General features: G+C 50.4%; 11 protein-coding genes across 11 annotated transcripts; 6 read left to right on the plus strand and 5 right to left on the minus strand.

The window, feature by feature from the left end:
• The first annotated feature begins 289 nt into the window (after positions 1-289).
• BO79DRAFT_283609 (uncharacterized protein) lies at positions 290-912 on the plus strand. Its single transcript, XM_025688164.1, has one exon. The coding sequence runs from the start codon at positions 338-340 to the stop codon at positions 695-697; it is 360 nt and encodes a 119-aa protein (XP_025545049.1). The 5' UTR covers positions 290-337; the 3' UTR covers positions 698-912.
• An 864-nt stretch (positions 913-1776) lies between these two features.
• On the plus strand, positions 1777-2556 carry BO79DRAFT_249435 (uncharacterized protein; the record flags this gene model as incomplete). Its single annotated transcript, XM_025685775.1, has 3 exons — positions 1777-2125; positions 2204-2277; positions 2365-2556. 3 exons carry the CDS (start codon positions 1777-1779, stop codon positions 2554-2556), a joined length of 615 nt encoding a protein of 204 aa, XP_025545050.1.
• A 156-nt stretch (positions 2557-2712) lies between these two features.
• BO79DRAFT_241748 (RNA polymerase II-binding domain-containing protein) lies at positions 2713-4786 on the minus strand (the record flags this gene model as incomplete). Its single annotated transcript, XM_025685154.1, has 3 exons — positions 2713-4384; positions 4464-4713; positions 4749-4786. 3 exons carry the CDS (start codon positions 4784-4786, stop codon positions 2801-2803), a joined length of 1872 nt encoding a protein of 623 aa, XP_025545051.1. The 3' UTR covers positions 2713-2800.
• A 387-nt stretch (positions 4787-5173) lies between these two features.
• Positions 5174-7265, minus strand: BO79DRAFT_223293 (uncharacterized protein; the record flags this gene model as incomplete). The annotated part of the gene is made up of 5 exons (XM_025683596.1): positions 5174-5602; positions 5664-5803; positions 5857-5925; positions 5978-7000; positions 7061-7265. 5 exons carry the CDS (start codon positions 7263-7265, stop codon positions 5174-5176), a joined length of 1866 nt encoding a protein of 621 aa, XP_025545052.1.
• Positions 7266-9579: 2314 nt separating this feature from the next.
• BO79DRAFT_261202 (uncharacterized protein) lies at positions 9580-11842 on the minus strand. Its single transcript, XM_025686464.1, has 3 exons — positions 10882-11842; positions 9963-10826; positions 9580-9911 (listed from the first exon to the last, which is right to left on the minus strand). The coding sequence occupies exons 1-3, from the start codon at positions 11622-11624 to the stop codon at positions 9638-9640; spliced, it is 1881 nt and encodes a 626-aa protein (XP_025545053.1). The 5' UTR covers positions 11625-11842; the 3' UTR covers positions 9580-9637.
• Positions 11843-13859: 2017 nt separating this feature from the next.
• BO79DRAFT_249439 (uncharacterized protein) lies at positions 13860-14141 on the plus strand (the record flags this gene model as incomplete). Its single annotated transcript, XM_025685776.1, has 2 exons — positions 13860-14047; positions 14108-14141. The coding sequence occupies 2 exons, from the start codon at positions 13860-13862 to the stop codon at positions 14139-14141; spliced, it is 222 nt and encodes a 73-aa protein (XP_025545054.1).
• Positions 14142-14838: 697 nt separating this feature from the next.
• BO79DRAFT_283613 (uncharacterized protein) lies at positions 14839-15654 on the minus strand. The gene is made up of 4 exons (XM_025688165.1): positions 15592-15654; positions 15508-15521; positions 15390-15415; positions 14839-15326 (listed from the first exon to the last, which is right to left on the minus strand). The coding sequence occupies exons 1-4, from the start codon at positions 15598-15600 to the stop codon at positions 14983-14985; spliced, it is 393 nt and encodes a 130-aa protein (XP_025545055.1). The 5' UTR covers positions 15601-15654; the 3' UTR covers positions 14839-14982.
• Positions 15655-15879: 225 nt separating this feature from the next.
• BO79DRAFT_162848 (TFIIH/NER complex ATPase/helicase subunit SSL2) lies at positions 15880-18691 on the plus strand. The gene is made up of 2 exons (XM_025679090.1): positions 15880-16241; positions 16304-18691. The coding sequence occupies exons 1-2, from the start codon at positions 16106-16108 to the stop codon at positions 18622-18624; spliced, it is 2457 nt and encodes an 818-aa protein (XP_025545056.1). The 5' UTR covers positions 15880-16105; the 3' UTR covers positions 18625-18691.
• Positions 18692-19647: 956 nt separating this feature from the next.
• BO79DRAFT_133907 (questin oxidase family protein) lies at positions 19648-21324 on the plus strand (the record flags this gene model as incomplete). The annotated part of the gene is made up of 5 exons (XM_025678007.1): positions 19648-19864; positions 19930-20238; positions 20325-20684; positions 20761-21171; positions 21230-21324. The coding sequence occupies 5 exons, from the start codon at positions 19648-19650 to the stop codon at positions 21322-21324; spliced, it is 1392 nt and encodes a 463-aa protein (XP_025545057.1).
• Positions 21325-21573: 249 nt separating this feature from the next.
• Positions 21574-23445, plus strand: BO79DRAFT_206082 (uncharacterized protein). The gene has a single exon (XM_025681903.1). It carries the CDS (start codon positions 21701-21703, stop codon positions 23096-23098), a length of 1398 nt encoding a protein of 465 aa, XP_025545058.1. The 5' UTR covers positions 21574-21700; the 3' UTR covers positions 23099-23445.
• Positions 23170-26398, minus strand: BO79DRAFT_261222 (glutamine-dependent NAD(+) synthetase; the record flags this gene model as incomplete). Its single annotated transcript, XM_025686465.1, has 12 exons — positions 23170-23648; positions 23756-24173; positions 24226-24284; positions 24399-24733; positions 24786-25363; positions 25412-25503; positions 25553-25578; positions 25631-25820; positions 25879-25937; positions 25994-26144; positions 26194-26312; positions 26370-26398. 12 exons carry the CDS (start codon positions 26396-26398, stop codon positions 23539-23541), a joined length of 2166 nt encoding a protein of 721 aa, XP_025545059.1. The 3' UTR covers positions 23170-23538.
• Between the last annotated feature and the right edge of the window lie 243 nt (positions 26399-26641).

Here is a 26641-nt window from a genome sequence, read left to right on the forward strand (position 1 = left end):
GTCCACCTGAAACCTCGTGCTAGTCTTATTTTGGGGATCCCACACTGCTTCCGTGGTTATTCCTGAAACTATTGTCTTTGACCTTCAATAACTATTGATCTTACTTTTCCTTACCGTTCTGTTCCACTGATCTTGAGGTAAGCATGCGCAGTCTGTTGCCGTACAGGCATGGAAAGGGATATTCCTTGATGCACTGGTCTCACCCTTATACGTGATGTCGACAGATCATCTGACCATGATGGCTCTTCCGTATCAACGATGATGTTCTCTGAACCAGCTTTGCATCGTAGCTATTTACGGCGGTTGGACATGGCTGACCTCCTGTCTAGACAACAAGATGGCCACTGCTGTGCATGACGACGAATACCACTCGATGCCCCCTACCGGAGGCGAGGGCTGTCGCCCTCCCGGCGACCATCTTGAGACAGGTCGAGCTGCCGACCCCAACTCGTCCGTCGAGGACTACAGCCGAGTCATGCTCGAATACACCCAACGCCGCATGGCGGATTTTGCCGACCTCGATGATGGAAAGGGGTCCAGCCGAAGCAGCCGCAGCAGCCAAACCAGCGGCAACAGCGGCACCTCGACCAGCGGTATGCTTGCCCGTCAAGCTGCCGGCACGACTGGAGCGGCTCACGATAGCTCCGAATCTGCCAGACGCGAGTCCGGCGTGAACTCGGCCGACCTGTCCTTCTGAAGGCGCATCCGGGTGGGGAAGGGGTTGCTGTAATGGCTACTTCCCTCATCTGGCCTGGGGACGAGTTCACGAATTACGTTTTACGGTGGAGTCTGTGGGCAATCTGGGGAGGCACGTCGCCGAAGACAAGCTTGACGTGTTCTCCCGGCGTTATGATTGACAAGCGAGCGCGCTCTGATTTCGAAAGCGATGGCGAAGCGATTCATAGAAACGGGCGACGTCCGAGCCAAGGCTCCGTGAGACCCTACAGCATGTGTGTTTGATTTGTTATTTTCTTTTCTTTTCCACCAGTACCTCGAATTGAACGACTTGAGTTGACAACGACTTGGTATTAAACACCAATTCTGACATCGACTTATGTTCGCTGAGAGGACTTTTAGGTCTGCCAGCCCTGGCTTTTTGTTTTGTCTGACCCTCGTCACTCACTCTCACTTTGTGCTGTTCATGTAGTGCAGAGAGCAGCGCATGAATATATGCGGCCATTGGCATAGTAGCCTTTCCTGTTTTTTTTTCTTCTTCCTTGTTTCTGGTGTATTACTATCGTCCTTTGATTTAAGGCTGGTCCTGGTGTATCTACTAATGCACGGTTTCTGAATCATGACTCATATCCCTTGCGTACTTTGCTCCTGCAGTGAGTGTGTTGGGTAGATATAGCCATGCGAGAAGCAGCTGCACGGGTGCACAGTATCTAAGTATTCGGATACTTATCAGCCAGTCTGCAGCAAGAATTGTAGTGTAGACTGTAGACTGTAGACAGCCGACGGACCAACGGGGAGTCGCATCCGCATTCCATCAACCCTGTTGGAGACCATACCATACCATTCCAATCCAGAGTCAACTTAGATTAAGTATCCCCTGGAATGTTGTTGTTCCAGCCTGCCAGGCAACGAGGGAGACACAGGATATATCCCCTTCCCATCCCTATCCCCTACCCTCCTATCCTATCCCTGAACTCACTCACCACCTATATACACACAAACACATCCCTCATCCTCCACTACACCACACCACACACATCTACTCCCCAAACCCAACAAAATATACTATATACAAAAGTCACAAAGAAGTCTTCCACCAAAATGCATCACCCCCTCACCCTAACCACCCTAATAACCATAACCATAACAATCCTAACCCCCCTAACAACCTGCGTTCCCCTCTCCCCATCCTCCAGCACCACCTCCCCATCCACCTCATCATCAACCCCCTCAGCCCTCGACACACCAGAAGGTCTCTCCGCCGCGATCGCCAAAATCATCGTCAACGAAACCCTAACGGACTCCAACAACTCCACGTGCCCGCCCTCTCAACGGTCAAAACAATGCTGCGAATCTATCAATGATATCGCGTCGCAGATTACCCAGCCCTTGGGGATGTTGATTCCTTGGATTGGGGGGATTGATGTTAATTCGGTGTTGGGGTTGGATTGTAAGTATTTCAAGTATCCCTTTGGGGTGGTGGATGTGGATTGATGGCTAATGATGGGTGGTCTTGGTGACGGCATAGGTACTGGAATGCAAGACGATACGCCGAATGATCAGTGTAAACATCAGGTTATGTGTTGTGATGGGCAGCCGAATGTATGTTTATCTATCCCTTTCTTTTCATTTGGATTTGGGTTTGTTGGAGTGGGTGTGGGTATGATGCTAATATGTCAATGTCTACAGTCTGAAGGATCATCACAGCCTGTTTCGTCGGCTTGTAAGCCGTATGACGATGCGATCAAGGATAAGAATGATGCTATTAATGATAGTAAGCAGAGGGAGAGTATGTTGGTGGCGCAGGCTTCTGCTTCTGCTTCTGCGAGTGCGAGTGCCTCGGCGAGTGCGTCTGCGTCTGCGTCTGCTGGTGCTAGCTAGTGCGACTGATGAAGTCTCGAGGGAGAGTTGTATGTTTGAAAGGGTAGGTAGGGTTTAGGGATTCTTATCTGTGATTGGTTCTGGTACAGTACATGGGTTACGTTACTATTAGGATGTGATATGTTATAATTTTATGTATGTAGGGTTGATCAATTGACTGTCATCTGTCGTTCATTAATGATATATGGCATATGGCATAATGTGGTGTTATATCAGTCAGTATAGTACAAGCAATCTTGTGATATCAGCGCCATCCCTGTCCTCTTCCCCCTCCTCCACCATACCATCCTCCCCTTCCGGGATGACTTCCTGGATGAGGAGGAGGGAAATGATACGACCCCGGTGGCATCTGCTGCACATACTGACCCTGTCCGTATGGCGGTGGGAAATGTGAACCTTGATGCGGAGCATGCGGCGGTGGTGGTGCCGCCCCGAGGTTCATCGGAGGCGGAGGCGGTGGCGGCCAAGCACCCTGATAGTTCGGTGGCGGAGGCGGAGGCGGGGCCGGTCCTCCCGGCGGGAAAGCGAAATGCGGTGGTACGCCGCCGGCCGGGGGATACCCCATTTGCGGTGGAGGCGGTGGTGGTGCATGATATCCTACCGGAGCCGGAGGGGGCGGTGGTGGTGCATTCCCATATGCATTGTGTGGTGGTGGGTATTGAGGTTGTTGTTGATGATGGTATTCAGGCGGAGGAGGGATGGATCGGGGAGCTGGCGGACGCGGAGAATAGGATTTGGATCGCTCCCGCGACTTGGACCGGGATGCACTGCGAGGTCGGTACGGAGATCGTGTTCGGGATCGGGAATCACGCCGGCGTGATCTGCGTTGCGGTGAACGAGTTCGTGATCGTGAGCGCGAACTCCAGTCGCTGGCACTGTCGCTGTATCGTCGCCGCTTGACGGGGCTGCGACTGCGGCTCCGGCTGCGACTCATGTCTCCCTTTGCCTGGCGCTTCTTCATCTGCTGGCAAAATGATCGTGACCATCCGTAGTATGTTTCTCCCTCGATTACTTCCCCATCGGCATCGCGAACGACCACCTGGCCGAGATCATCGATATCCACCACCTCGTCCTCTTCATGCTCCGGCTCTCCTGTCCCATATATCCGATCCACGTCCTTCATGAACTTCTTCAGCGCCACGACAAGATTCTCGTCCGCCGGCCCAGCCAAGAACTGCAGCGGCTTGATTGTGTCCGGTCGCAGCGGCACCGTCGAATCCGGGATAATATGCGGAACGAGGTTTCCCGCAGGTAGATCGTAGTACGGCATAGACGGATCACCATGCGTAGCCGGCATAACGAACGGGACATCCTTGCCCGAGGGCATTGGTTTCGCACCAGCTCCCGCGAAATCCAAATTACTCTCCTCGACACTCAGCGACGTCTTGACCGGACCCGACACCGAAGCATTCTTAACCACCTCCCGTAGCTTATTCACATAATCACTGCCGTAATAGCGATTCTCCTCCCAGATATCCAGCAACTCATCCAACCGACGATGATGTTTCGGGTTCTTCTCGCGATCGTACGACGCCGCGTAGCCCAACAGCTCGACCACATGCGGTTGCAGCGATCCGCTCAAAGTGCTGAACGCGGCGCTCGTATCCAGGTGGTATTTCGTATGGTGGAGCACATCATTCAGCAAAAATAGGATATGGAGGCGTTTCCGCTTGCCAGATGTCGATGTCGACCTTTTCCCACCACTCTCGGCCGGCGATGGTGTGGATGATGTTTCGAATGATCCAGACAACGCAGCTAGGTATTTGGCCCATCCGCCTACGCGGTTACCTGACGAGACGACGTATTCCAGGAGCCATTGTTTGCAGGTCTAGGGGGCGCGCAAGAGAGAAAATCATTTTAGTACTTCTGGTGTATTCGCCAGTGGTTAAGGACGCATCGGTTCAAACCTGGATGTTTGCCGGGGTGCAATGCGATAGCGCCCGGTCTAGGCTGGTGTGAAAGGCTGTGATTTCGTCGCGCGCGACGGATGTCGGGTCTGGACGTAGAAGCCCTGCGGAGAAGGAGGCCTTGGCAATGGCGAGTTGATGGGATGCCATTGCTGGGCGTGTTGTTGTTGGGAATGAGTGAGATTGTGAAGCAGAGGCAAGTGAGGCACCGATATGCTGGATCCTGAGGCGGAGATGGCGGAGCTCCGGGCTTTGCACGTGATCGTGGCCGCCCTACTAACTTACACCCTATACAGCTGTTGAACACGTGGTGTAGACACCATTATTTGTGAATAAATTCAAGTGTCCTGGTGCTATATAGTTGATATTACTACAAGTATGGCCACATTGCTCAAATCGGCAGCGAAGTGTGCAAATCGCCAGATGCTGGACCCAAATTTTACTCAAATCATATACATCGTCGAGCTACAAAAGGAAAGTCAAGATCCGAACATATGTAGGTAGTCTATATGAATAAATTGCTGTGAAGCCGTTGTAACTCTTTAACTAATCTCATTACACTAACGTATAAGTTCAACTTTACATCCAATCAAATAATCTATAATAAATAGTACAGTTTGTCTGCATGCGCACACACGGACAAGAAATGAAATCATAACATGAAGGTAACTGTCAGAGACAGCATCAGCTCATAACTTCCATGAAGCTGCTTAGATACGGCCATGCTGTCTGAAGCTGCGGCCGTGGTTGTGCACGCTGTGAGCAGAAGAACTGGCAGCCGCGTGGGAACTCGTGGCCTTGGCCGAGGTGGTCTTAGGATACGACGTGATGGTGGACTTGCTGGTTTCCGAAGACTTGGTGGAGCTGGAGGTGTGCTTGTGGGTGGAAGAGTGGCCGGTTGGAGTAGCAGATGCAGATGCGCTGCTAGGGTGAGACTTGGTCTTGGAAGCCGACTTGGAGGCCGACTTGGAGGATGACTTGGTGGACGACTTGGACTTAGACTTGGACTTGGACTTGGTAGAAGTCTCATCGTCGGACGAGGATTCATCAGTCGACTTGGTCTTCGTGGAAGTGGCAGTCTTGGTCGAAGTGATACTGTCGAAACCAATGCAGGTTGACGACATGGCCTTGGTAAAGGACTGCGAAGGGGTTAGCTAGGCTCTCCAAGCGCATATTCGCCCGCCGCTAGGCTCGACTTACTGCAAGAGTGGCATCCGCAATCGGGTTACCCTCGTCGCTCACTTTAGCCACCTCCGCGCCGAGCTCGATTCCAGCATAAGGCTCCACTTCGATCGCATAGTGGTAGTTCTTGGACGTGTCCGAGCAAGTGCCACTCGTGGCTACATGTTGTCAGCAGAGGCTACCATAGACCAGGTCTTGTCAGTTCACTCACATGCTTCGGCAGTGAAGTCTACTGCTAGGTAGGGCTTGAGATAGATACCGGCTTCGTATCCCCATTTTTCTAGAGAGGATTAGCGTTGCAACTTTAATATACTCAGGATCGTTGTACGTACTGCCGACAGAAAGGACCAACTCAAGGGAAGCCTTGACATAGGCCTCAAGAGTAGCATCGATCTCAGCATCAAGTTGGACGCCAGAAGTCGTGATGGTCGGGGTCCAGTCCTTGTGGGTGACCTTCTTGTTCGCAATGTCGAGAACAGCCTCTGCATCATTGTCAAGCGAGATTTTCATGGGGTAGGAGATGGACGCATCGCCATTGACGGGTCCAGCGCTGGCTCCGATGTCGAAAGCAAGCTGCACATCCAGGGTGAAGACATCTGGGATTTTAATTCCCTCAAGGGTCAATGCAGCAATCTGCGCTTCATCCGAGTAGGATTTGGTCAGGTTTCCGCTCAGATCCAGAGCAGGAGTGATGTCTAGCTCGACATCTTTCGGTGTAAGCGTAAGTTCCGCGGTCTCGACATCCCAATCTCCAGAAAATGCGCTTCCGATCTCGCTGAAGAGACCGCTGCCACTCGGCTTCACTTTGTACTTGAATTCAACGTCAAATTCACCACTAGTCCCGCACGATTTGCATTCAGCGCTGAGGGTGAGGTCGTCTTTCGAGAAGATCTTCACGGATTTGTCGGACGCGGTTTTGTCAATACTGATCGAACCAGACTTAGTTCCTGAAGTTATGCCTCGCTTGGTGAGCTCGACTGCCATGTCACTCGGGGCCTTGCCAATGGTAATCTCATGGTTCCTAAGAACATCGTCCCAGGTCGCCGATTTGCCGGCCAACCGTACTGTAGAGTTGTCTTGGAAGTTGGCAGCCGTAATGACGAAAGGAACACGTTGGGTGTTCCAGCTACATTGCTGGACACCAGCCACCATAAGAAACGAGTTGTTGGCGGCCTTGTTCACCCAAGTCCACGAGTTCTTCGCATAGGAGAACGCATCTGAGTCTGAGAAGCCCAAGGTAATACTCGAGTTGGTGCACTGAATGTTCTCCAGCATATCGCTGAAAGACTCCATGGGGAGAATGCTTTCGTCCACAAGAGTCAGGTTACCCAAGGTGGACCCGCCACCGCTAGAAGCTATTCCAAGCATGTTAGCCATTTCGTTGTATAGTCGAGCGCCAATAGTTGTACACTTACCACCCCAGTAGAACGAGTGACTGGTTCGCAGATCAATGCTGGAATAGTCCTGAGTTTGAATTTCAGCTCCAGCCGCCGCCACCTTGACCTGCGTGTTCGTTGTTGTAGAAGGGTTGAATGCGGTCAGTTCTAAAGCCAGACCCTGTTGGATGAGGAAGGAAGCCAAGAGACCGGTGGCCACTCCATTGTGGAGAGGGTTAACCATCTTGAACTAGATCTTTGGTCGTATTGGTCGTATGAGTGAAATGAAGGTATAGGATTGAAGCAATCTAAAGAATGACTGTCTTTGCAGAAGACAAAAAGAGTGACTGTCCCAAGAAGGGAAACGAAGAGAGTGACGATAATGAAATGAAAGAGTTCTTGTGATCTGCTCCAGCTTAGGAGATGTATCTCATCCTTTTAAGTCGGATGGATCATTGGCCCCCAACCAACAGTTCCCGTGTGCCTTTAGCAACACCAGGTCAGAGCCCGGCCAAGGCTCTGACACTGCCCACTCAGGACATGACAAGCCGTCCGCAATGGGTAGGTTCCTGGAGTAGCTCCTGAGGCTACATCCTTCATGGGGGGCGGAGTCGACCCAAGACCAACCGAGAGAAAAGATTTTCGTGTTCTAGAGTGAGATTGGGGGCGATTCGGAGGATGATCCCCGTATGAAGTCGTAGCGGAACAACGCCCGAGCAGTTGAACGCGATACCTCTCACTCAGTATACCGTGAATGTCTGCTTCGTATCTTAAACGCTTGAAATAAACAGATATCTGTGACGCTTCATGCAGGTCCTGTACTTGGCCAACCTTGGACTCAGCTCCCACGGGAGCTGCAGGCAACACGTACAAGGCACGAAAGAATCATGTACGATTGCCCAGTTCTAGACAGGGGCACTGTTTCAAAGCACTGTTAGCGAATGAAGCCTTGAGGATGATGGAGAAACCAACACGACCCTGCAGTTTGAATGGGGCATGAGGAGGGCGATGGTAGATTTCGCCCCCACGGCCATTGCCCACTATTTTCGGGTACCTCAATCCATCTTCCTTCGGTCGTTGTACTGAAATAGCCAGGCCGTGCATGGTTCTCCTGAAAGTGAAACACCGTGCAGGGAAAATTTTAGTTGTTATGAGAAACATGCTACCTGCGGTGCTTTGATAGAGGGGCTGAAATCCACTATTGGTGTGACCTTGCGGCTGACAGTTGGAGGCTGACAACCACATGGCCCTGGCTAGCCAGCACTATGCCTCCTGAATCCATGGAGCATTGGTATTGTCATGGTTTCACAGTAAAAAGCCATAATTAAGCATCATAGGTGATGTGAAGATTCAGCAAGCATCAGCTCATTGCAACACTTTGTTGATTCTGCATCCGCTCATGAGCATGCAAGAGCAGTAAGCGTAGTCACCTGCCGATTGAGGTTTAGCACTCATCACCAGGCTGTGTTGCAAATAAGGATGAGCATTGCACTATACCTAGTTTGATGCATGGAACCGAAGCAGAAGTCAACTCCTGGGAGCTGGAAGAGCCAAGGGGAACCAGTGTTTGAGCACATGGGGCCAAAAGCTGGGGTAGATAAAAGACACTTGAGTAAATTCAGCCGCAACGCCTAGATCGGAGCTCATGCCGAATGGCTAAATTATGGCATAGCTAGCAGCCGGTGAAAATAGGGTCTCTCTCCACTTGTGGTGCCTGCGACTATTACACTGCCCTAGGATTAACATTCGCTGCACGTACTCGGTGCAAGAGTGAGGTTATCAGGTGCTCCGCCACGCCGGTCTCGCCAGACCCACTGTAAGATGCGATTCGAGAAATCGTTTAGAATCCTTCTCCGCAAGGTTAGCCTATTCCGAACATCGAGGATCGCATCAAGAATAGTAAAGGATGTGTGAGAACCCTTTTGCGCCCAACGCCTACGTCTTTTATGATCCTCCATCGTTCCTTTCAACGTGTTAATAAAACGCTGTGATATAGAGCTTGATAATTAATCGCCCCGTCTGAATGAAGTGTCGCAAGTCGGCTCCTAAGGGTGCTTCTGTCAATTCAGCAGACGGCTAAGGGACACTAGTCACTAGTTAGGACTCTGAGCCACAAGCCCCTGGCAAGGCTTTGTCACTTGCGGTAGAAACACCCGTACCAAAAATTGCCCCATGCCATATAGCATATTGGATTCTATAAAGTCCCGGCAGGGCATGATCTCCCTGGGTTCTAGCGCATTGAAACTGTTTTCCCTGATAGGGGGTGGGGGTGGACATCTACCCCTGTGGGGATTTACGGAGTGGGAATGGTTTTGCGCCTCATGCAGTAAGGTCATTTCCAACAATAGCACGACCTTGGGCTTGTTATACCATGTTGTATTTGGATTTTGCGAATGATTGTAATCATCAGAAGCACGGATTCGTTCACGCCGGCGTGGAGACTGATCCCAGCTCCTTCAGCCTCACAGGCCTCTTGTGATGTTTTTTGACTCGGAACTCGGAACACATATTCGCGCTGGATATTGAAGATTCACAAACTCTAATGCGCCATCGTATCTCTCTAGCAAACTGTAGAAACATCGTATAAGAGATCGGCCTTGAAGCAATTTACGGGCGCTAGAGTCGATGGTTGTCAGCTTCATCTATCCACCGCAAGATACTCTCAACGCTAAGCTCGCGATCCTTAGGCTCCTCTACTGGGTCGTCAAGCTCGCTTTCAAGAAAAGGATCGATAATCCATTGGTGTTGCTGGAGTCGACGAATCATTTCAATGTCGCTCGTTCCATCATCAAGCCATATGCCATCATCATAGCTTCTATGCCAATTGAACAAACGAGATGTTGCAACCCATGACTGTTCATCAGCCGCATTTTGCTCAGCGTAGGAAACACTTGATAGTTAGTATATAGAGCGGAAATGCAGCTGATATCCCCGGACTTACTCTTTAGAATGATCTGTAGATGAAGGGTGATACACCCTCTGAACCTGGGACTGACGAATTTGGTACGGTTCGGTCGCGGGGACCCTCTTTCCAGAACTCAGAAACCAGCATGTGGACCATGAGATAGGTCTATGCATATGTCCTAAATGTTGTCGTATTTCAAGACTGACATTCTCGACAAAAGTTGAGCCGAAAGGAGGTGCAGGTGACCAGGGCACCGATGTGCCTGACCGGCAATAGAACGAAGTTTGAAACTCTTCTGTCCGAGTAACGACTTTCTTGTTTACTTCACTCGAGCAATACTCCATCTGCAGAAAGGATTGAGTAGTATCTGTCCAAAAGGCGGACACAAGACATATAGGCGGTAGGGTATACAGACTCATGTTCAGAAGCGAGTCTACTTGACCTCCACGAATGGAAGCAGTCCAGAAATGGCATAGAGACGGGTTCTTATATGTAATCGCTTTGAGGAGCTGTTGGTTATCGATCTTGTCCACCGTTGAGAGGGCTTTCCTCACACCCAGAGATGCAGCTCCCATGAAATTACAGGGAATAGACGGGTCGAAAAAGGCACTGCATATTAACGAGTCCAAAGCATCCTGCGTGGAGCTTAAAGTGAGAAATCTATCAATAGATTTGTAAAGTTCGTGAAAGACTGCGTCTTTTGCTCTTGGTGGATAGGCAGCAGAAGCAGTCGGGGCTGCTACAGCAGGAGCGAGGATAGGCGAAGGTGTGTTCCGTGAGGTCAATAGTAAAACAGACGCAAGACCGGTGGTCAATTCCAGTTCCAGGCCTTCCGATATGCAGAAGTCCACAAGAATATCAAAGGCCAGAGACGAATTTGGTGTGACTGGCACCCAATTGCTTCATAAACCAGTTAGTCCATAACAACGAATATCGACTGACATTTCAGATTTACCGGTCCTTTCTAGTCCCCTCACTTGCCATCATCCATGGAGAACAGAATTTTGCGGTTTCTTTCTTCACTAGTGCTCGCCAGCAGCCTTGCGTGACAAGATGCCAGAAAGAGTCCTCAATCTGCATACCATTTTCATGGAGTATCTGGCTGTTCCAACCTGCTCGTTGGAAAATTTCTGACCAGCGGCAGGAGACGATGTAGGACCAAGCTAAGACGATATTTGTGAAATACCCAGAGCGAAAGGCTTTGGTGTGTATAGGAAGAACTGGTTGTAATTGCGTCTCAGCCTTCAGCTTGTAGACGACAGGCTTTGGAGATCCGAGGCATTGAAGATAATCAATCAGCTTGTAAGGTTGATCGCAGTCTGGATCGTCTGTTGAGTGTATCTGTAGAGAGGATCTAAGCATAAGAAATGTTCTTTGTCTCCCTGCAATATGGACATCGTCTGGGAGGCAGGATAGAAACGGGGGGACATGTTTGAGAAGGTCCAAGAAGGCATCTAAGTAGAATGGGAAAGAGAGTGTATGATTCAAAAGCATTGAGGTCGCATTGCTCCATTCATCGAACTTGGACTGACAGCAATGATGGAACTCTGCTGTTGAGGGACAAATCCCGTCCCCAGGAGACCAGGTTACATCAAATTCGCTGTCGCTTTCATCGCTAGTGTCAGAACGATACTTATTCTGAGGGCTCATATAATCTCGCTTCTCATTGGCATCAGTGATTGATGGGCCACCTTTCATAGTGAACGTCAACTTTCAGGTCACCCTGCCATATAGGTACATGTAGTAATCTAGACCATGACTAGTAGCTGTTGCCATGACACAGGCGGTGAGGGTGACAGTGAATGGTAAAAGATAAACCTGTCAAACCCCTGCTGAAGGGATGCACTATGTCAGCTATCAAAACATTTCTCTCATCGTTCATCCATTTCGAAGCAATATTCTCTATCAGATTTGTTAGAGTTGATGGTTCTGGAAAGATGTGCGAAGTTCATGGCCGAGAAACCATCGTCTCACTTACAATCAAGAATGGAGTCACATGACAATACCAGTATTTAGTAGCAACAGTGAGCATTACGGCTGAGGTAACGCATAGTGTCTGTCCTAAACTATATTACTAGGAGCACTCCATATGTTCAGCAATATTGGCATCCACGTGTGGATGGAGATGCATCAAGGCCCGAGCCCCTAAGATCGGTACCCCGGGGTATCTTCCACCACTGATAGTCCTGCAGTGGGATCTGGACATGCATATACTAGTATACTGTTTTCGTAGTTGCAGCGTGATATGGCGATGAAACCGAAAAGTGAGAGAGCTCTACTCCCGTTTAGTACTACAACTGGCATAGGGAATTACTTAAGAGCACTGCAGTGTGTACATGTGGAGCCATTGAAGTGTCAGATAGTAGTATCTCCATGAAGCTTATTTATATTTACCAGAATGAAAGCTGCTAGTGCTGACACGATTATTCGACGGATAACGAATGTCACTCTGTAGTTGTCCTTATAGTAGATAGACACGTCTTCCCACATGTCAGAGATTCTACAACACCACACAATATTCTGAAGTACTATCTTTAGAGTTCTATGGAGAGTACCCATGGGTATTCAATGTTGTGAATAGGAGGGAGCAGAAGCTTGACTAATAGCTGAGTCATGATTCGCGGGGACTTATCGGTGACGTCAGTTATGATTGGCGGCCTCAGGCGCGCCGTGGGGGGGAAGTGGCATGATCGATGCAGGATTGCTTCGTGTTTCTCTCCCCTTTAATCTCCCCTCCTACGTTGTAACAATGGAATGGTCTAGGTAGATACTCAGCTGCCCCCTGACCACCTTAGGCTCGTGCTCAATGTGTACGTACACACAAATAGTGACATCTATTGTCATGGACCAACCGCAGTCACTCAACCAGTCTGTTCTTCACTCATACGTCAAAAACCACACACCGCCAGGCCGGATACTCAAGTCCCGCCATCAGACAAGCGAGTGACCAGACCTTAAACTCCAGCGGGCCGGGACCACAGTTTTGGGGGGGAGTTGCAGCCTGGCACGCCATGCCCAACCGCGCCTGAGCAACAACTAGACTACTAGTCTAGTCTACTACAGTACTACTAACCAACTACCGCGATCGCCGCCCGCGTGCCTGGCCGGTCCGTCATTGAGCCCCGCTGTTTCCTTCGGCCGGAAATCGCGATCAGCTGCCCCTCGATGGCGTGAGTTCTCACCTTCACTCCTGTGAGTCAGTTCAACAGTGTTGAGACTGGATCATCAAGGCCCTTTCGGTCAATGCGACGGTACATCAGTGGGTGCCCACATAACTCATGTGGTCCATGCATCATCCATTGTGGTAGGAATGCAGGAGACAGGTATGGAGTGATGTGTATGAACATGAACATCGACTAGTCTACATAGACACTAGAATCGACAACTGCCTGGCATGCTATCCGATCTTCAGCTGATGGCTACATGATTCGGGACCGTTTTTCCGCGCGCTTTTCGTTTATCCCTCAAGGTTCTCAAGGCCCAAAACTCAAGTGTCATCATCAATCAGCATTAGTTGAGGGACTAGCCTAGCATCATCATGGGCCTGTGGGCCTTTTTGGACCCCCGCAAGACAACCACCCCCCCACAGGGTAACACGGTCCGTTCGGCTGAGGTGTAGGCTGATCCTCCATTTGCCTCTAACAAGCCTTGATAGAGTCGTATACCATAATTATTATAAGTAGGTCCGTATTGCCGCACAGCAGTTGTGCAACCTTTTTATCATTAGTTATTAACCTTTGCCTCTCGGTCCCTGCATTGACCTGAAGTTCTGCAACTAAGAACGCTTACCTGTTGAACTTACTTCCCCCCTTGAAAAAGGCGCCGCTTCCTCCTATCTACTTATTACTTTCCTGGACAACCCACTCTCCTGGTCGAATACTACTTCTGGCAATATTCATAACGCCAGTTCCCTCAACCAAAACACCGTTCACCATGTCTATCGCCATGCAACTCGCCCGCCCAACCATCCGTCACTTTTCCGTCCGCCGTCCTCAGCCAGACACTCGCATTTCTCGCTTCATCACCAGCTCCTGTCTATTCACGGCCGTGGTGCTTCCCTTCGTACCTCCAGCTCTTGAGAGTTCTCGCGAGAAGAACAATGGATACCCCAATCACAACAAGTAAGATCTTCTCTCTGAAACATTCATAATCAAACACCTGACATTAATAATCCATGATAGGCCGCACCCACCGCTATGCTTCCACGCGCGCTAAGCGGAGGTAATCTCTATATCCGATCGGATATAACTGCCACACTACTAGCGGGGCTCATTTCCGAACGACCACCACCCACTCCGGGCGTTAGGAATCTTCTCGATATCGCGCGATTTTTCACTTTTCGCACTGAATCATTTCTTTCGGGATCAACATTTGCTGATCGGTCAAGGCGTAAGGGTGCTAGGCGATTGCTTACATACATACATTCCGTATGAAGGACTCACGCGACATGACTCGGGGCTTTTCTATTTTTCGCAGAGATGCATATCATACCTCTGCTTAAGGCGGGCGGGAGTTTCGATGGCGTTCCTTGCTTTGCTTTTTCTCCTTAACTATGTTGGGATTATCACATGCATAGTTGCATCCTTACCCGTTGAAGAAAGTCTCATGATTGGGGAAGGGATCTGGACAGGTGCCAGCCCGGTTACACCCATCAATGTGGGCGTCTCTCTTTTGGTGGGATTGGTGGATGCTCCACGACCTTCATTCCGGATTGATCGTGGCTATTTTACCTATAGAACAATACCTTATGGCTACTTAATTTCAATCGAACCATTACTGAAATCAACATCTACTCCTTAAAGCACTGCTGTATAGAAAAAGAGTTCATCCCGACCTACGGATCAACTTACTGTAGCTATGCCCCTACGTTAGCAGGGATAACCCCGCCGATCAAGATATTCAAGCAGGTCATACTATACCTAGTTCCTGCAGCTCCAAACACCAAACTATGATACATGAAAATGCCACAACATAGCCTTTTCTTCTTCTCCCCCTTGTTTCACCATCGCCGCCTCCATCTCATATACTATATGTGCAAACTAAATACCCACCAGCCCTACAAGCGGTTTCCCCTTGGAGGCCGGAAAGGCTGCGTAGCCTCATATTTACTCTTTTCCAGCACCCGCTCAGCTTCAGTCTCCGGTTCGTGACGAGTCGGTGCGGGGTCATGGCTAGCTTCAGCACTCGGCGAGCCCACATCATCGGCACGCACTAACTGGGCGCGCTTCAGGCTCGGATCTTCGGTCGGACTAGGAGTCGGGACATTGTTCGGGGCGTTCTGGCGTCGGTGCTCGGCTTCCATCGCAGCCAGCTGCGCCTTGCGCTTCACTTCCGCTTCGAATCGGGTCTGACGGTCGGCGTTGATGGATTTCTTAGCAAAGTAGTAGGCTCCGCCGCCAGCTGTTGTCATTCCAATATTAGTGATTTGGATACATTGATTTGGGTTCAGAGAATGCTTCTTACCGACGCAAAGGGTGCCCCAGCCTATCCTGTTGGGTTGGGTGAGTTTCCGTTAGTATTGTGTGTATTCCCAGTGGTGTGGACGCCTAGCAGGCAGGTGTTCGTTGTAGGCTTCGCTCACCATGTAGATCGGATCTGTTAGATAGTGACGAAGCAAACATTAGCAAGACATCATAGACAAATCTATAAAGGAACTGGAACATACCGTGTTCATTGTGAATGTATTTCTGGCCTCGACGGGTTTGTCTTGACTGAGGTGGACTCGGAGCCGCGGACTCGCAAGAAGCTCCGGACTTTATCTAAGGACTAGACTACGTCAAACCGGCCGGTTCCCTTTAGTGAGTGACATCCAGCCAATCAAAGTGCTGCATTGTCGGATCGCCACTCGCCTTGTTGCCTCAGGCGTGCATTTGTCATTCCCGAGCCTCATCTCATGCTTCTCGTTCTTGATCATCTCCCCTGCCTTTTTCTTGCTCTCAGTCTATCTTCGTCGCGCTTTCACCAGCTTCTGTGCCTCACTGCTTCAGCTGGTCGATTCGGTTCACGACCCCTGGAGCTATCGAGCTGCCGTGTTCCTCTCACGCTCGTCCAGGCGCCGGTAGCCTTTCCGAGCACCCGCGTACATTATTCTCTCACCGTCCCACATCGCATCCTCTTCACCACATTAGACGATCCCCTTCGACTCTAGTCGAATAGGGAAGAGGTTACATACATACATAATGCCCATCAAACGCAAAGCTACGGATAGCGGCCGGTCAAGTAGAGCGTCGAAACGGCCTACACCTGTGCCGGATGTTGGTAGTAGTGATGAATACTCAGACTACGAGGAAGAAGTCAAGGATGATAACCTGAAAGGTAGCGTAGAAGTGGAGTCTCCTGCATATAGGGTCTGGTTGCTGACATCTTCTGCTTACAAGGTGTCTTGGAGAAATTCTCCCTCGAATCCTTTAGCAACAAGAAAAGCGCCGCCGTACAGAGACAGGACCCCGATTTCGGTTACAAGGACTTTTCCTCGCTATCGTTGAAACCCGATCATGCGAACCGCCCGCTCTGGATCGATCCTCTCAAAGGAACTATCACCCTGGAGAGTTTCTCGCCGCTTGCACCCCAGGCGCAGGACTTCCTGACTACTATCGCCGAACCGCTGTCGCGTCCGACCCATTTGCACGAATACCGATTGACGGGAAATAGTTTGTATGCGGCTGTCTCGGTGGGTTTGTTGCCCCAGGATATTATCAACTTTCTGGATCGGTTATCGAAAACGCCGCTTCCGGATACCATTAAGTCGTTCATTCTCGATTTCACGAAATCATACGGAAAGATCAAGGTCGTGCTGAAACATAACCGCTTCTTCGTGGAGAGTACCGATCCGGCGATGTTGCAGATGCTGCTGCAGGATGAGGTTATTGGGTCTCAGAGATTGAAAGGCACGGAGGGCATTATTCAGCAGGCGGCCCCGAAAATGGGCGGCCTGGTCATTCCGGGTACAAAGGATGCAGCGGGTGTTAGGCAGGCTTCGGAGCAGAAGCCGGCGGAAGACGGTGCAGGCGAAGCTCGTAAAGAAGACGATATCCTGCTGGCTATTCGCGACGATGATGACGATGAGGAGGAAGTTCAGGTGCACAGTTTCGAAATCCCCAACGAAGCAGTCGAACCTGTCAAGGCGCGCTGTCAGGCTATGGGCTGTCCAGCGCTGGAGGAGTATGATTTCCGAAATGATGAGATCAATCCCACTTTGGATATCGACTTGAAGCCAGCCGCAAGAATTCGAAGCTACCAAGAAAAGAGTTTGAGTAAGATGTTCGGTAATGGACGTGCGAAGAGTGGAATCATTGTCTTGCCTTGTGGTGCAGGAAAGACGCTGGTGGGTATCACGGCGGGCTGCACAATCAAGAAGGGAACAATTGTCTTGTGTACCAGTTCGATGTCGGTCGTGCAATGGCGTAACGAGTTCTTGCGCTGGTCCAACATCGATCCCGGTGATATTGCCGTGTTCACATCAGACAACAAGGAGAAGTTCCGTCGATCGACTGGTATCATCGTGTCAACTTACTCCATGGTGTCCCAGACGCGTGCTCGGTCGCATGATGCGCAGAAGATGATGGATTGGATCCAGTCACGAGAGTGGGGTCTGATGATTCTTGACGAGGTGCACGTCGTGCCTGCATCGATGTTCCGAAAGGTCACGTCGGCAATTGCGTGTCAGAGTAAATTGGGATTGACGGCAACGCTGTTGCGAGAGGATGACAAGATCAAGGATCTGAACTTCTTGATTGGTCCGAAGTTGTATGAAGCCAACTGGATGGAACTGGCCGAGCAAGGGCACATTGCCAAAGTTCAGTGCGCTGAGGTGTGGTGTCCGATGACGACTGAATTTTACTCCGAATACATGAGAGAGAAGTCACGAAAGGCTGCTCTTCTGTACATCATGAACCCGCGGAAATTCCAAGCCTGCCAGTTCCTGATCGACTACCATGAGAAGCGAGGCGACAAGGTCATTGTCTTTTCCGACAACGTCTATGCTCTGCAACGATATGCACTTAAACTGAACAAGGCCTATATCTACGGTGGTACTCCACAGAATGAGCGCATGCGCATTCTGGAGAACTTCCAGCACAATGAACAAGTTAACACCATCTTCCTTTCCAAGATCGGAGACACGTCGCTCGATCTGCCGGAAGCCACTTGTCTGATCCAGATTTCGTCTCACTACGGTTCTCGTCGTCAGGAAGCCCAACGACTTGGTCGCATTCTGCGAGCCAAGCGTCGTAACGACGAGGGATTCAACGCCTTCTTCTACTCGCTCGTGTCGAAAGACACAGATGAAATGTTCTACTCCTCCAAGCGACAGGCTTTCCTGGTCGACCAGGGCTACGCGTTCAAGGTCATTACTCACCTGCAAGGCATCGAAAACCTGGAGGGTCTGGCGTACGCCACACCCAGCGAACGGCGTGAGCTGCTGCAGGAGGTGATGTTACAGAACGAGACTTCTGCCGAGGTAGAGCACGTCACGGACGACCTCTTCTCAGGACGTTCGGGCGGCCAGCGAAAGGGAGCAGTCAAGCGCAGTGCCGCGACGCTCAGTGGCCTGGCTGGCGGTGAAGACATGGCGTATATTGAGTACAACAAGAGCCGGAACAAGCAGCTGAAGGACAAGGTGGGCCATCACCCGCTGTTCCGGAAACTGGAGCGGGAGCGACTCAAGCGGAAGAAGGAGTTGGAGGATTTTATGCGGTAGTTGTGAAGTTAATACCCAGACCGACACAACATACTATATACGACATACCCAGTTAGATTGGACATGCATTAGTGAAAAGTAATCTCACATACGAATGGAACTTAATGTGCATTCTTAAACAGACTCTTGAACATTAAGCAATGCCATAGAAACACCATCACCCCCTAATCCATCAAGGTACACTCCAGCATCAACTCGACAATCTAATAATAGCTAAAGTCCAGACCCAAAACATAGAGTAAGCAACAGCGCCAAACGCCGAGCCAGAGGCCGAGCCCGAGCTTGACCCCATCATGTTACTAATGCAGCTACCCCAGATCCTGACCACTAACCACAACCCGCCACTCACCAATCACCAGTTACTACTCACTTACCACTTATACTACTACTAGTATTCTGCAGAACTTAATCAACCTCGGATACACTTCCCCAATCACCCAGCCACAATTCCTTGGTTTCAACCCTGTGGAATCAACTAGCTAGATACCCAATCATAATAGATCTGATTAGCCTTTACCCCTCAATCTAAAAGCAACTAGTGAAGAAGAGGAATAGTAACCGTACTTTGTACGGAATACTACCCACCAAGTTAGGGTCCGGCCCATATCAGCATGACGTCGATCCAAATAACCATTTCTCTCTCTCTCTCTCTCGGTTCTCGCGACTCCGACGATCCCGAACCAAGAAATCAAATCCTACCTTACCTTACTTAACTGAGTAGTACCAAGTGACGATAAATACGAGATATCCTACTACGGTAGTAGAACTGACCACTTGGCTGGGTTTGCTGACAAGATCAGACCGCACTGGAACTTTGGTTCAGGCATATTTAAGCTTACCTGACACACGCACACACCCCGTACTGATTGAAACTGGGGTAGAGTACTACGGATGACTCTACGCTACTGCCTTTCTTCATCATCTTCTTTGAGTCGGGCGCTCAGAAAGTCTGCTTTTACCAGTGCTTCTGTATTGCGATTTAGGTCGTCTTCAAATTATAGGGACGGATTCTTACTGCCCAGAATGAATCTATCAACTACTACTACTGCCACTTCTCTACAACGGTCACTTCAGGGCGATGCCCCCATGGCAACGTCTACGAATATCCATCTCTCCCCTGAACATGATCATGGTATCGTATCTCACAACCTGAGCGAGGAGTCAGCGCGCGTGGCGAGTGAGGTTCTCCAGGAGGATATGCGATCCCATCATGTGTTTTTTAATCAGAGTGGGTTTCATAGTATGTCCTCTCCCCTCATTCGCTTCTTATACTGAAGATATGTTATGGCTAATGGTATGGTATAGACCACATCCCCCACCACATCCTAAGTCTATATGCCCTCGGTGCAACACCGGAACAAATCCGCGCCGCATATGACAAGAATAGCAGCTATCAGCGGCCCAAGTTGCCCGTGGATGAGGATGTGGTGAGTCAGATGGGAAAGGCTGAAGGGTTCTTGAAGTACCTGGGACAGGAGAAGCATTATAGTAATTATCTGGAGTTTTTTCAACGTCAGATGAAGGAGAAGGGAGAGGAGAGGGTGTTGGGGGAGTATCTTTTCTCGGATTCCTGGGGTGAGGTGGCTGAGTTGATGTTGGGGAGGTTGTTTGGAGGTATTCTTCCTTGCTCCTTTATTTCTTCCTTTTTCTATCGGTTTGTTTGGTATTAAGGGGGAGTGGTGGCTAACTGGTAATGGTAGGGCTGATCCATCCATTCATTCACTTCGGATTCGGTCTCGAGTTCAACCAGCCTGCTATTGTAGCTGAAGGACTGGCGCAGACGGCTGTTCATGAGGACTGGTATGGCCCGTTGTTCTTCTGGCCCGTGGAAAAGGCAGCCGGAGGTATGGCCAAGCATGGGAAGAAGTCTATGCTGCAGATTCTGGAGGAGATTCGGGCTGATGAGAAGTTGACACGGTCTGCGCAGTATGATGATGGCCAGCGGATGAGGAATGGGGTGCTGAAACGGGCTCCCGATGAGATGATTAAGTATGCGGCGGAGTTTACGGTCTCGGTGGATCAGATTGAGGAGAAGACAGCAGAGATTATCAATACGGTTGGTGAGTTTATTCCTTTTGTTCCCTGGTAACTACTTCTGAGAGGGCATCTGGCAGTGACTAATTGATGTGGATGTAGCATACTTCACCAGTGCCGCACAGCGACCCGATAAGCAGATCAAGTTCGATTTCTTCTACATCCACGGCGTCAATTCCACTATCTTCCTGTCCAAGATTATCCGGTTGCCGTATCTGGATGACGTGACTAAAGCACGGATTCTGGAGTGGACGGGGCGCCTGGATTTGTTGCTCTATGTAGCTTATGGAGCGGCAGATCTGCACCTAGATGAGATTACGAGGTATCCAGCAGCGAAGAGCTGGGAGGAGATCTATGCTTATTGCAACGGCCAGTCAAGTGATGATGGACATTTGCCCAAATTGGTGCGAGCTTTGAAGAATGGTGAGAGGGCATGCCGGCCTTTTGAAGACCGGGCCGAGGAGCTAGGGTTGAAGATTAAGGGAGATATGTGGCTGAAGATTGCGAATATGGGTATGTTCATCCTAAATTCTTCTTATGGATGTGATACAGTTACTAATCGATTGTCTAGTGATGGATTCGACTGGCCAGGATCCCCAGTGGGTCCGCGGAGCGGGTTTTGATGAGGCGTGGAAGGACTTGGAGGAACGTCGATCTCGGCTGTAAGACACGAATCGATAGTGTATCCAGATTGTAGTACGGACTAGCTGTGTGGTTGTAGTATAATAGTATGTCTGTGATAACAAATTCCAACAACTTCATGAAGTGTGTGTGCGGGGAGAGAGAGTAAATACTAGAAAGCACCAGATCAGATGGTATGGGTCACGTGGTGATTGGGAAGCACGAGTGGGGCGATATCCCCAACAATTAATTGATTGGAATCGCGAGAAGCTCTTTCTTCTTCAATCCTTCGCCCATCTTTCTTCTTTTTCTCCCTCCATCTCCCTTGTTCCATTCCTCTACTTTTCTACCTCATTTCTCACCGATAACTCAATCTCTATCTACCCACCCCTGCATTTGCATCCGCATCTGCACCCTCACTATGCCCAGTGACGACACCTCTAACCAGAACCGAAATTCCGCTCCCTCCGATTCCCGCCGATGGCCCGATGACGAGACCGCGTTGGACGCTGTCCGCCGTTTCGCCGACGAACAAGTCTCGTCCGTGCTCCAGTCGGTGATGGGCATCCCCTCCATGTCCTCGCGGCCCTCTCGCGACCACTGGGCCATCTTCGACGAGGAAGCTTTCCGCAGGAGAGACGGCGGCGGCGACACGAAGGGGGACAACCATGCGCCAGGTACAGCGGACAATACCGACCACCACAACCAGCGCCACAACCGCTATCCGGCGCATTCTTGGACTGACTGGGAGGATCAATGGTACGCAGATAACCATCCCAGATGGCGCAGAAGCGACCGAGACAGCATCTTCGACTTTTTCTTCGACCGGGCCTCCTTGTTCGACAGCCCTTTCTCCTCCCACTTCTTCCACCCCTTCCACCGCTCCTTGTTCTCGGATTTCGCTAGCAATTCCTTCGGCTGGCCTTTCTCCTACCTCATCTTTAGCCCATACTCCCCCTTGCACCTTGAACGCCAGAACCAGTACCACTCCCACCATGAAAGGGGTGTCTTTTCGTCGCTCATGTCCTCGTTGAGTCTGTCGTCGGAGAATGAGAACAACAACCTCGCTACGGAGACCCACTGGCGCGAAGCTTTCGAGGACCTTATTCGACTGGAAAATGGCAAACCGATGCTCGACCAGGACACCACTGCGCTGGCGAAGAGGGAGACCCCGAGAGATTGGCTGTACGGTCTGGCGAAACGCGGTAGTTTGGGCGACCAGTGGAAGATTTCCGAAAGCGGAAGAGATGGCCGGTCGAACCCTATGCTCGTTTTCCACAACTACACTTCGGACCGTGGCGATGGCGGTGAAGTAACTCGAGAGATAACCGCAGACGACAGCGAGACCGAGACAATGACGGAACTGGACATGTTCGATCGCTTCTTCGAGGACGCTGCTGCTCGTGAAAGCAAGGCCTTTGCCGATATGTTCGAGAGCCCTATACTGCGCCTGCTGCTGGAGGATAGACGGAGACCTCGCGAGGCCGACAAATGGCTGGAGCCTGTGTCTGACAAGCAGAATGACAACACAGTCCCTGAGAACCAGCAGCAGCAGCAGCAGCAGCAGCTAACCCCAGTGACGGAACCAACTACAACCACAGAACAACCAACCGTGATCTCAACCATGACAAGAACCGAGCGTGTCCGACTCCCAGATGGATCCACCCAGAAGAAGACCGTCTGGACAAAGCGATTCTCCGATGGTCGTGAAGAGAGCAACGAGACGACGGAAGTTCTGAACCCCCCTCATGGACAGAACAGTACAGGAGACTCTTCATCCGCCAATCGGAAGGAGACCGGCTGGTTTTGGAAAGATTAGACAGTACTTAGCTGTCGTTTCACTCTTTTCTTCTGTTATTCCTCATACTATACCTATATGCTCTGATCTTAAGGATCTGCTTCACGTTGTCGTCAATTAGCGCTGATTGTCACTGCTGGCGTTGCTTTCCAAAAGCATTTTTTTATTTCTTTATCAAACACATATTCTGTCTTTTCTTACGATTTCCTATCTGTCTATATCTCACTGATGCCGATACCAATCTACAATTCAAGTTCGATATTTTCCTTCTCTTCAATGTGTTTCTCCCATATTTACAGGTTAATCGTTGCATTACTCTACAGTCTAGGGGTTTGCTAGGATGTGCTTGTGACATGTGTATTACTGCGTATTCACGTTAAACATCTATCACAGCTAACCGCCCCCTCTACATGTCTTCATCTTCCCCAAATGAATATACTATAGGATCCTATACCGACACTCTAATCAGCCTTCACGCTCTTCTTCTGCGCCTTACCCGTAGTCCACCCCTTCGATTCCCAGTACTGCACACTGTCTTCCATCTTCTTGTACGCCCACGAGAAGGAGGGATCTATACCATATCAATGTCTACATTAGCCAATATCCCACACCAATCCCACGTGCAAGCAGCAAAACACAAAAGGGAAGAAAAGAAAAGGGTTAGGAAAGGAAACATACACAAGAACTGCCTCAAATCATGCCTATTATCTTCAGGCGAATACTGTTCAGCATGATAACTAGGCGTCAACACCGTCATCTTATGGCGATTAATCGAATAGTTGTAGAAGAAATGGCGGGTCTTTTCGTAAATCTCGCGGGGGCTGTATTCGTTCCCCCACATGTGAAGTAGGCGCTCGTACATGGACCAGGGTCCAAGCTTGGCCACTTTACGGAGGTATCCGAAGACTGAGAGCTCGGCGTATGTGACGCCCATGTCGGCTTCGTCGGATTGCACGTAGGTGGCGGTGATGGGCTCGAGTTCGGCGGTGGGAGTCGCGGTGAGGAAATCGTCGAGGATGGGAAGGTCGAAGGAGTCGCGGGCCCAGGCGATGAATTTCTTCAGGTCGACTTTACTTATGGAGCCGATTGGGTTGAGCTGTGATTGTTAGTGGTGTTTAGCACTTTCTTGTAGAGGGATGTGGACGTACATCGGCACTGCTGGCGTCGTATTTGGTCAGGTAGCCGCGGAGACTGTTCGCGTTAGTTTCTTGTTCGGTTTAAGGGGGTTATTGTTGTGTTATATTGGGCCTGGGACATAAACACACCATTCTGCGCTTTGTTAGAATCTCGATTCAGACGAATTATGGGGTTGCAAACGTACCATCAACATTGGACGAGCCCAGAACAAGCAGCCCTCCACCGCCAGGGCGCTGACGGACCGTCGGTAGCAACGATGCGAACAGGTATGAAAGTACCATCCGCAATCTGGCTTGGATGTTCTGCAATGCTTGGTTCTCTGCTCGGGTACCACCGTGGACCTTGAACTTAGGCTGGAAGTTTGTGACGATAGTAAACACGTTCATCATAGCAGTGATGACGGTATCAAAGTTGAAGTCGGTGTGGTAAGCACCGATCTCCGCGGCGAGCACCTTGGCCCGGTCTCTTGTTTCCTTGCTGGAGTTCTGGGTGCCCATGTAGCTCGTGTGGAAGATGCGGCTGGTGAAATAATTTAGGACCTTTGAGTTCGGCAACTAGCAGTGGGACTTACTTGCAAACCTCCTGGCTCGTAGTAGGAAGCCATGTGGAGTCAGGTGGCTCGGCGCAAAGCCTGCGGACATCCTTGATGACCTGCTCGTTTCCTTCTTGGACAGCTTTGACAACTTCTCTGCACATCGAGTGAACGATGATAGAAGTAGCGCAACTGTCAATACCACCGCTGAGAGGGATAAAGTATCCGGCAGCACCGCTCCGACGCAGATAGTCCCACAGCCAGCAAGCCGGACCAAGAGCAATCTCTTCCTCTGGAACATGGTAGCGGGGTTTGAGAGTTTCAGAGGGAGCATAGCCGGGATCGGCATCCTCATCCCGACGGGACAATCTCGTGTCCAGGTCGAGGCGGACATAAGGCGATTGCATGCTAGCCTGCATGCCTCGACTCGCACTAGAGCGGTAGGTCCGGACCTCTTCAATATCAACAGTAGCCGTAACAACCTCAACATCGTTCAGGGAGAATTGTGAACCCTGGGCCACAATGTTGCCATTGACCACAATCATTGCGCAACCATCGTAGTACAGACGATCACCATCACAGCCTTGTTGGTTTGCATAGAGATAGATGCCACCACTCTAGAGAAGAGTTAGAATTGACACCTCGTCTGCGTTTGGCAGCCTTACCAATTTTGTGGCCTGTGTGATAAGGTTGATACGGGTATCGAGCTTCCTCAATTCGTGGTGACTTCCGGAGGAGTTGGAGAAAATTTCGACACCTTTCGATAGGTTAGATAAAGTGCAGTTAGGTGAAATTGACAGACGTACCAGCAAGGCCATACGGGATGTGAGGGCTGTGCACGTATTAGCCGTCTCCCCTTAACCGAAGGACTGTATAGGTCTTACCCGTTAGGAGTGAAGAGCTCCTCGCAAGTTTCAAGACCCAAGCACGTATCTCTAGTACTGATGAGTGCATCACCAAAAGGCACCTTGTATTGTCCCGTGATCTTTCCGACAATCTGCTCCAAGTAGTAGTCCTCGACTTCGCGGGGCCGCTGCCAGGGCGTAAAGTGTCTCATTTCCCTGTAATTGCCATCTTTAGAAGAAGCAAAGGTCAGCCATTCATCCAGTGACAGTCGTGAAGAAATACGCACCATTGGCAAGCCACATCTTGGGACGGATGAGGATGATCTTGCGGTTGTAGAAGATCACGCTAGAAGAATGCTTAGTTCGAGCAGAAGTAGTAGCGGTACCGTACTCATGACCTACCGGCAGTTCCACTTGCAGTCCCTATGGCGAACGGGCATGCCGACATCAACAACGATATCCTGGCAGTCGGGGTGATCGATGATGCGGGCAAACATCTCCCACGAGTGGAGGTATGTATCACCCTCGAGGAAAGCATCGAGACAGCCATATCCTGAGCAATGTCAACAATTGCCCATAGCGATGCAACTAAGCGTAAATACCAGTAATCTCGAGCTCAGGACCAACTCGTAGCGTGGCTCCAGCTGCCTTGGCTTTCCGAATACTTTCGATAATGCGCTCGCAGTTACCCTCGAAGTCGAGGGCCCACTGGTTGAGGGAGCTGAGAGGAAATTGTCAGTGGAAACATACACCGATATACCCGTAACCAAGCACCCACCATGTTGCAAGAGTGACAAGATGACCCATGGTGAGCGACTGCGTCCCTGCTGATGCCGTGGGGAAAGATAACAAATGAAGCCATCCACGAATCAGTTGGAGAAAGCGTGACTCGCCATGACGCTCGTCACGTGTGTGGGGAGCTCCCCTCCTGCCCCTCAATCGTCACAGTAATACCGTATCGGAGCAATTGCCGGGTGAGCGGTACCTGCGCAGATGGTACCGAGATTACCCGCCTCGGCATCTGAGGGGTGCTGATTAATCGCTGGTTAT

The sequence above is a fragment of the Aspergillus costaricaensis genome, assembly GCF_003184835.1.
Source record: "Aspergillus costaricaensis CBS 115574 unplaced genomic scaffold BO79scaffold_1, whole genome shotgun sequence".
Lineage (NCBI taxonomy): Eukaryota > Fungi > Ascomycota > Eurotiomycetes > Eurotiales > Aspergillaceae > Aspergillus > Aspergillus costaricensis.

What these genes read in the sequence shown, in the direction of transcription:
- BO79DRAFT_283609 (XM_025688164.1), top strand. Translation starts at nt 338, where the DNA reads ATGGCCACTGCTGTGCATGACGACGAATACCACTCGATGCCCCCTACC.
- BO79DRAFT_261202 (XM_025686464.1), bottom strand. Translation starts at nt 11,624, where the DNA reads ATGAAAGGTGGCCCATCAATCACTGATGCCAATGAGAAGCGAGATTAT. An exon ending in GAGGGGACTAGAAAGGACCG is followed by an intron (nt 10,827 to 10,881) that starts GTAAATCTGAAA and finishes TGGTTTATGAAG; the next exon opens with CAATTGGGTGCCAGTCACAC. An exon ending in TCTACAGATCATTCTAAAGA is followed by an intron (nt 9,912 to 9,962) that starts GTAAGTCCGGGG and finishes CTAACTATCAAG; the next exon opens with TGTTTCCTACGCTGAGCAAA.
- BO79DRAFT_283613 (XM_025688165.1), bottom strand. An exon ending in CTGGGGCACCCTTTGCGTCG is followed by an intron (nt 15,327 to 15,389) that starts GTAAGAAGCATT and finishes GAATGACAACAG; the next exon opens with CTGGCGGCGGAGCCTACTAC.
- BO79DRAFT_162848 (XM_025679090.1), top strand. Translation starts at nt 16,106, where the DNA reads ATGCCCATCAAACGCAAAGCTACGGATAGCGGCCGGTCAAGTAGAGCG. An exon ending in CAAGGATGATAACCTGAAAG is followed by an intron (nt 16,242 to 16,303) that starts GTAGCGTAGAAG and finishes TCTGCTTACAAG; the next exon opens with GTGTCTTGGAGAAATTCTCC.
- BO79DRAFT_206082 (XM_025681903.1), top strand. Translation starts at nt 21,701, where the DNA reads ATGCCCAGTGACGACACCTCTAACCAGAACCGAAATTCCGCTCCCTCC.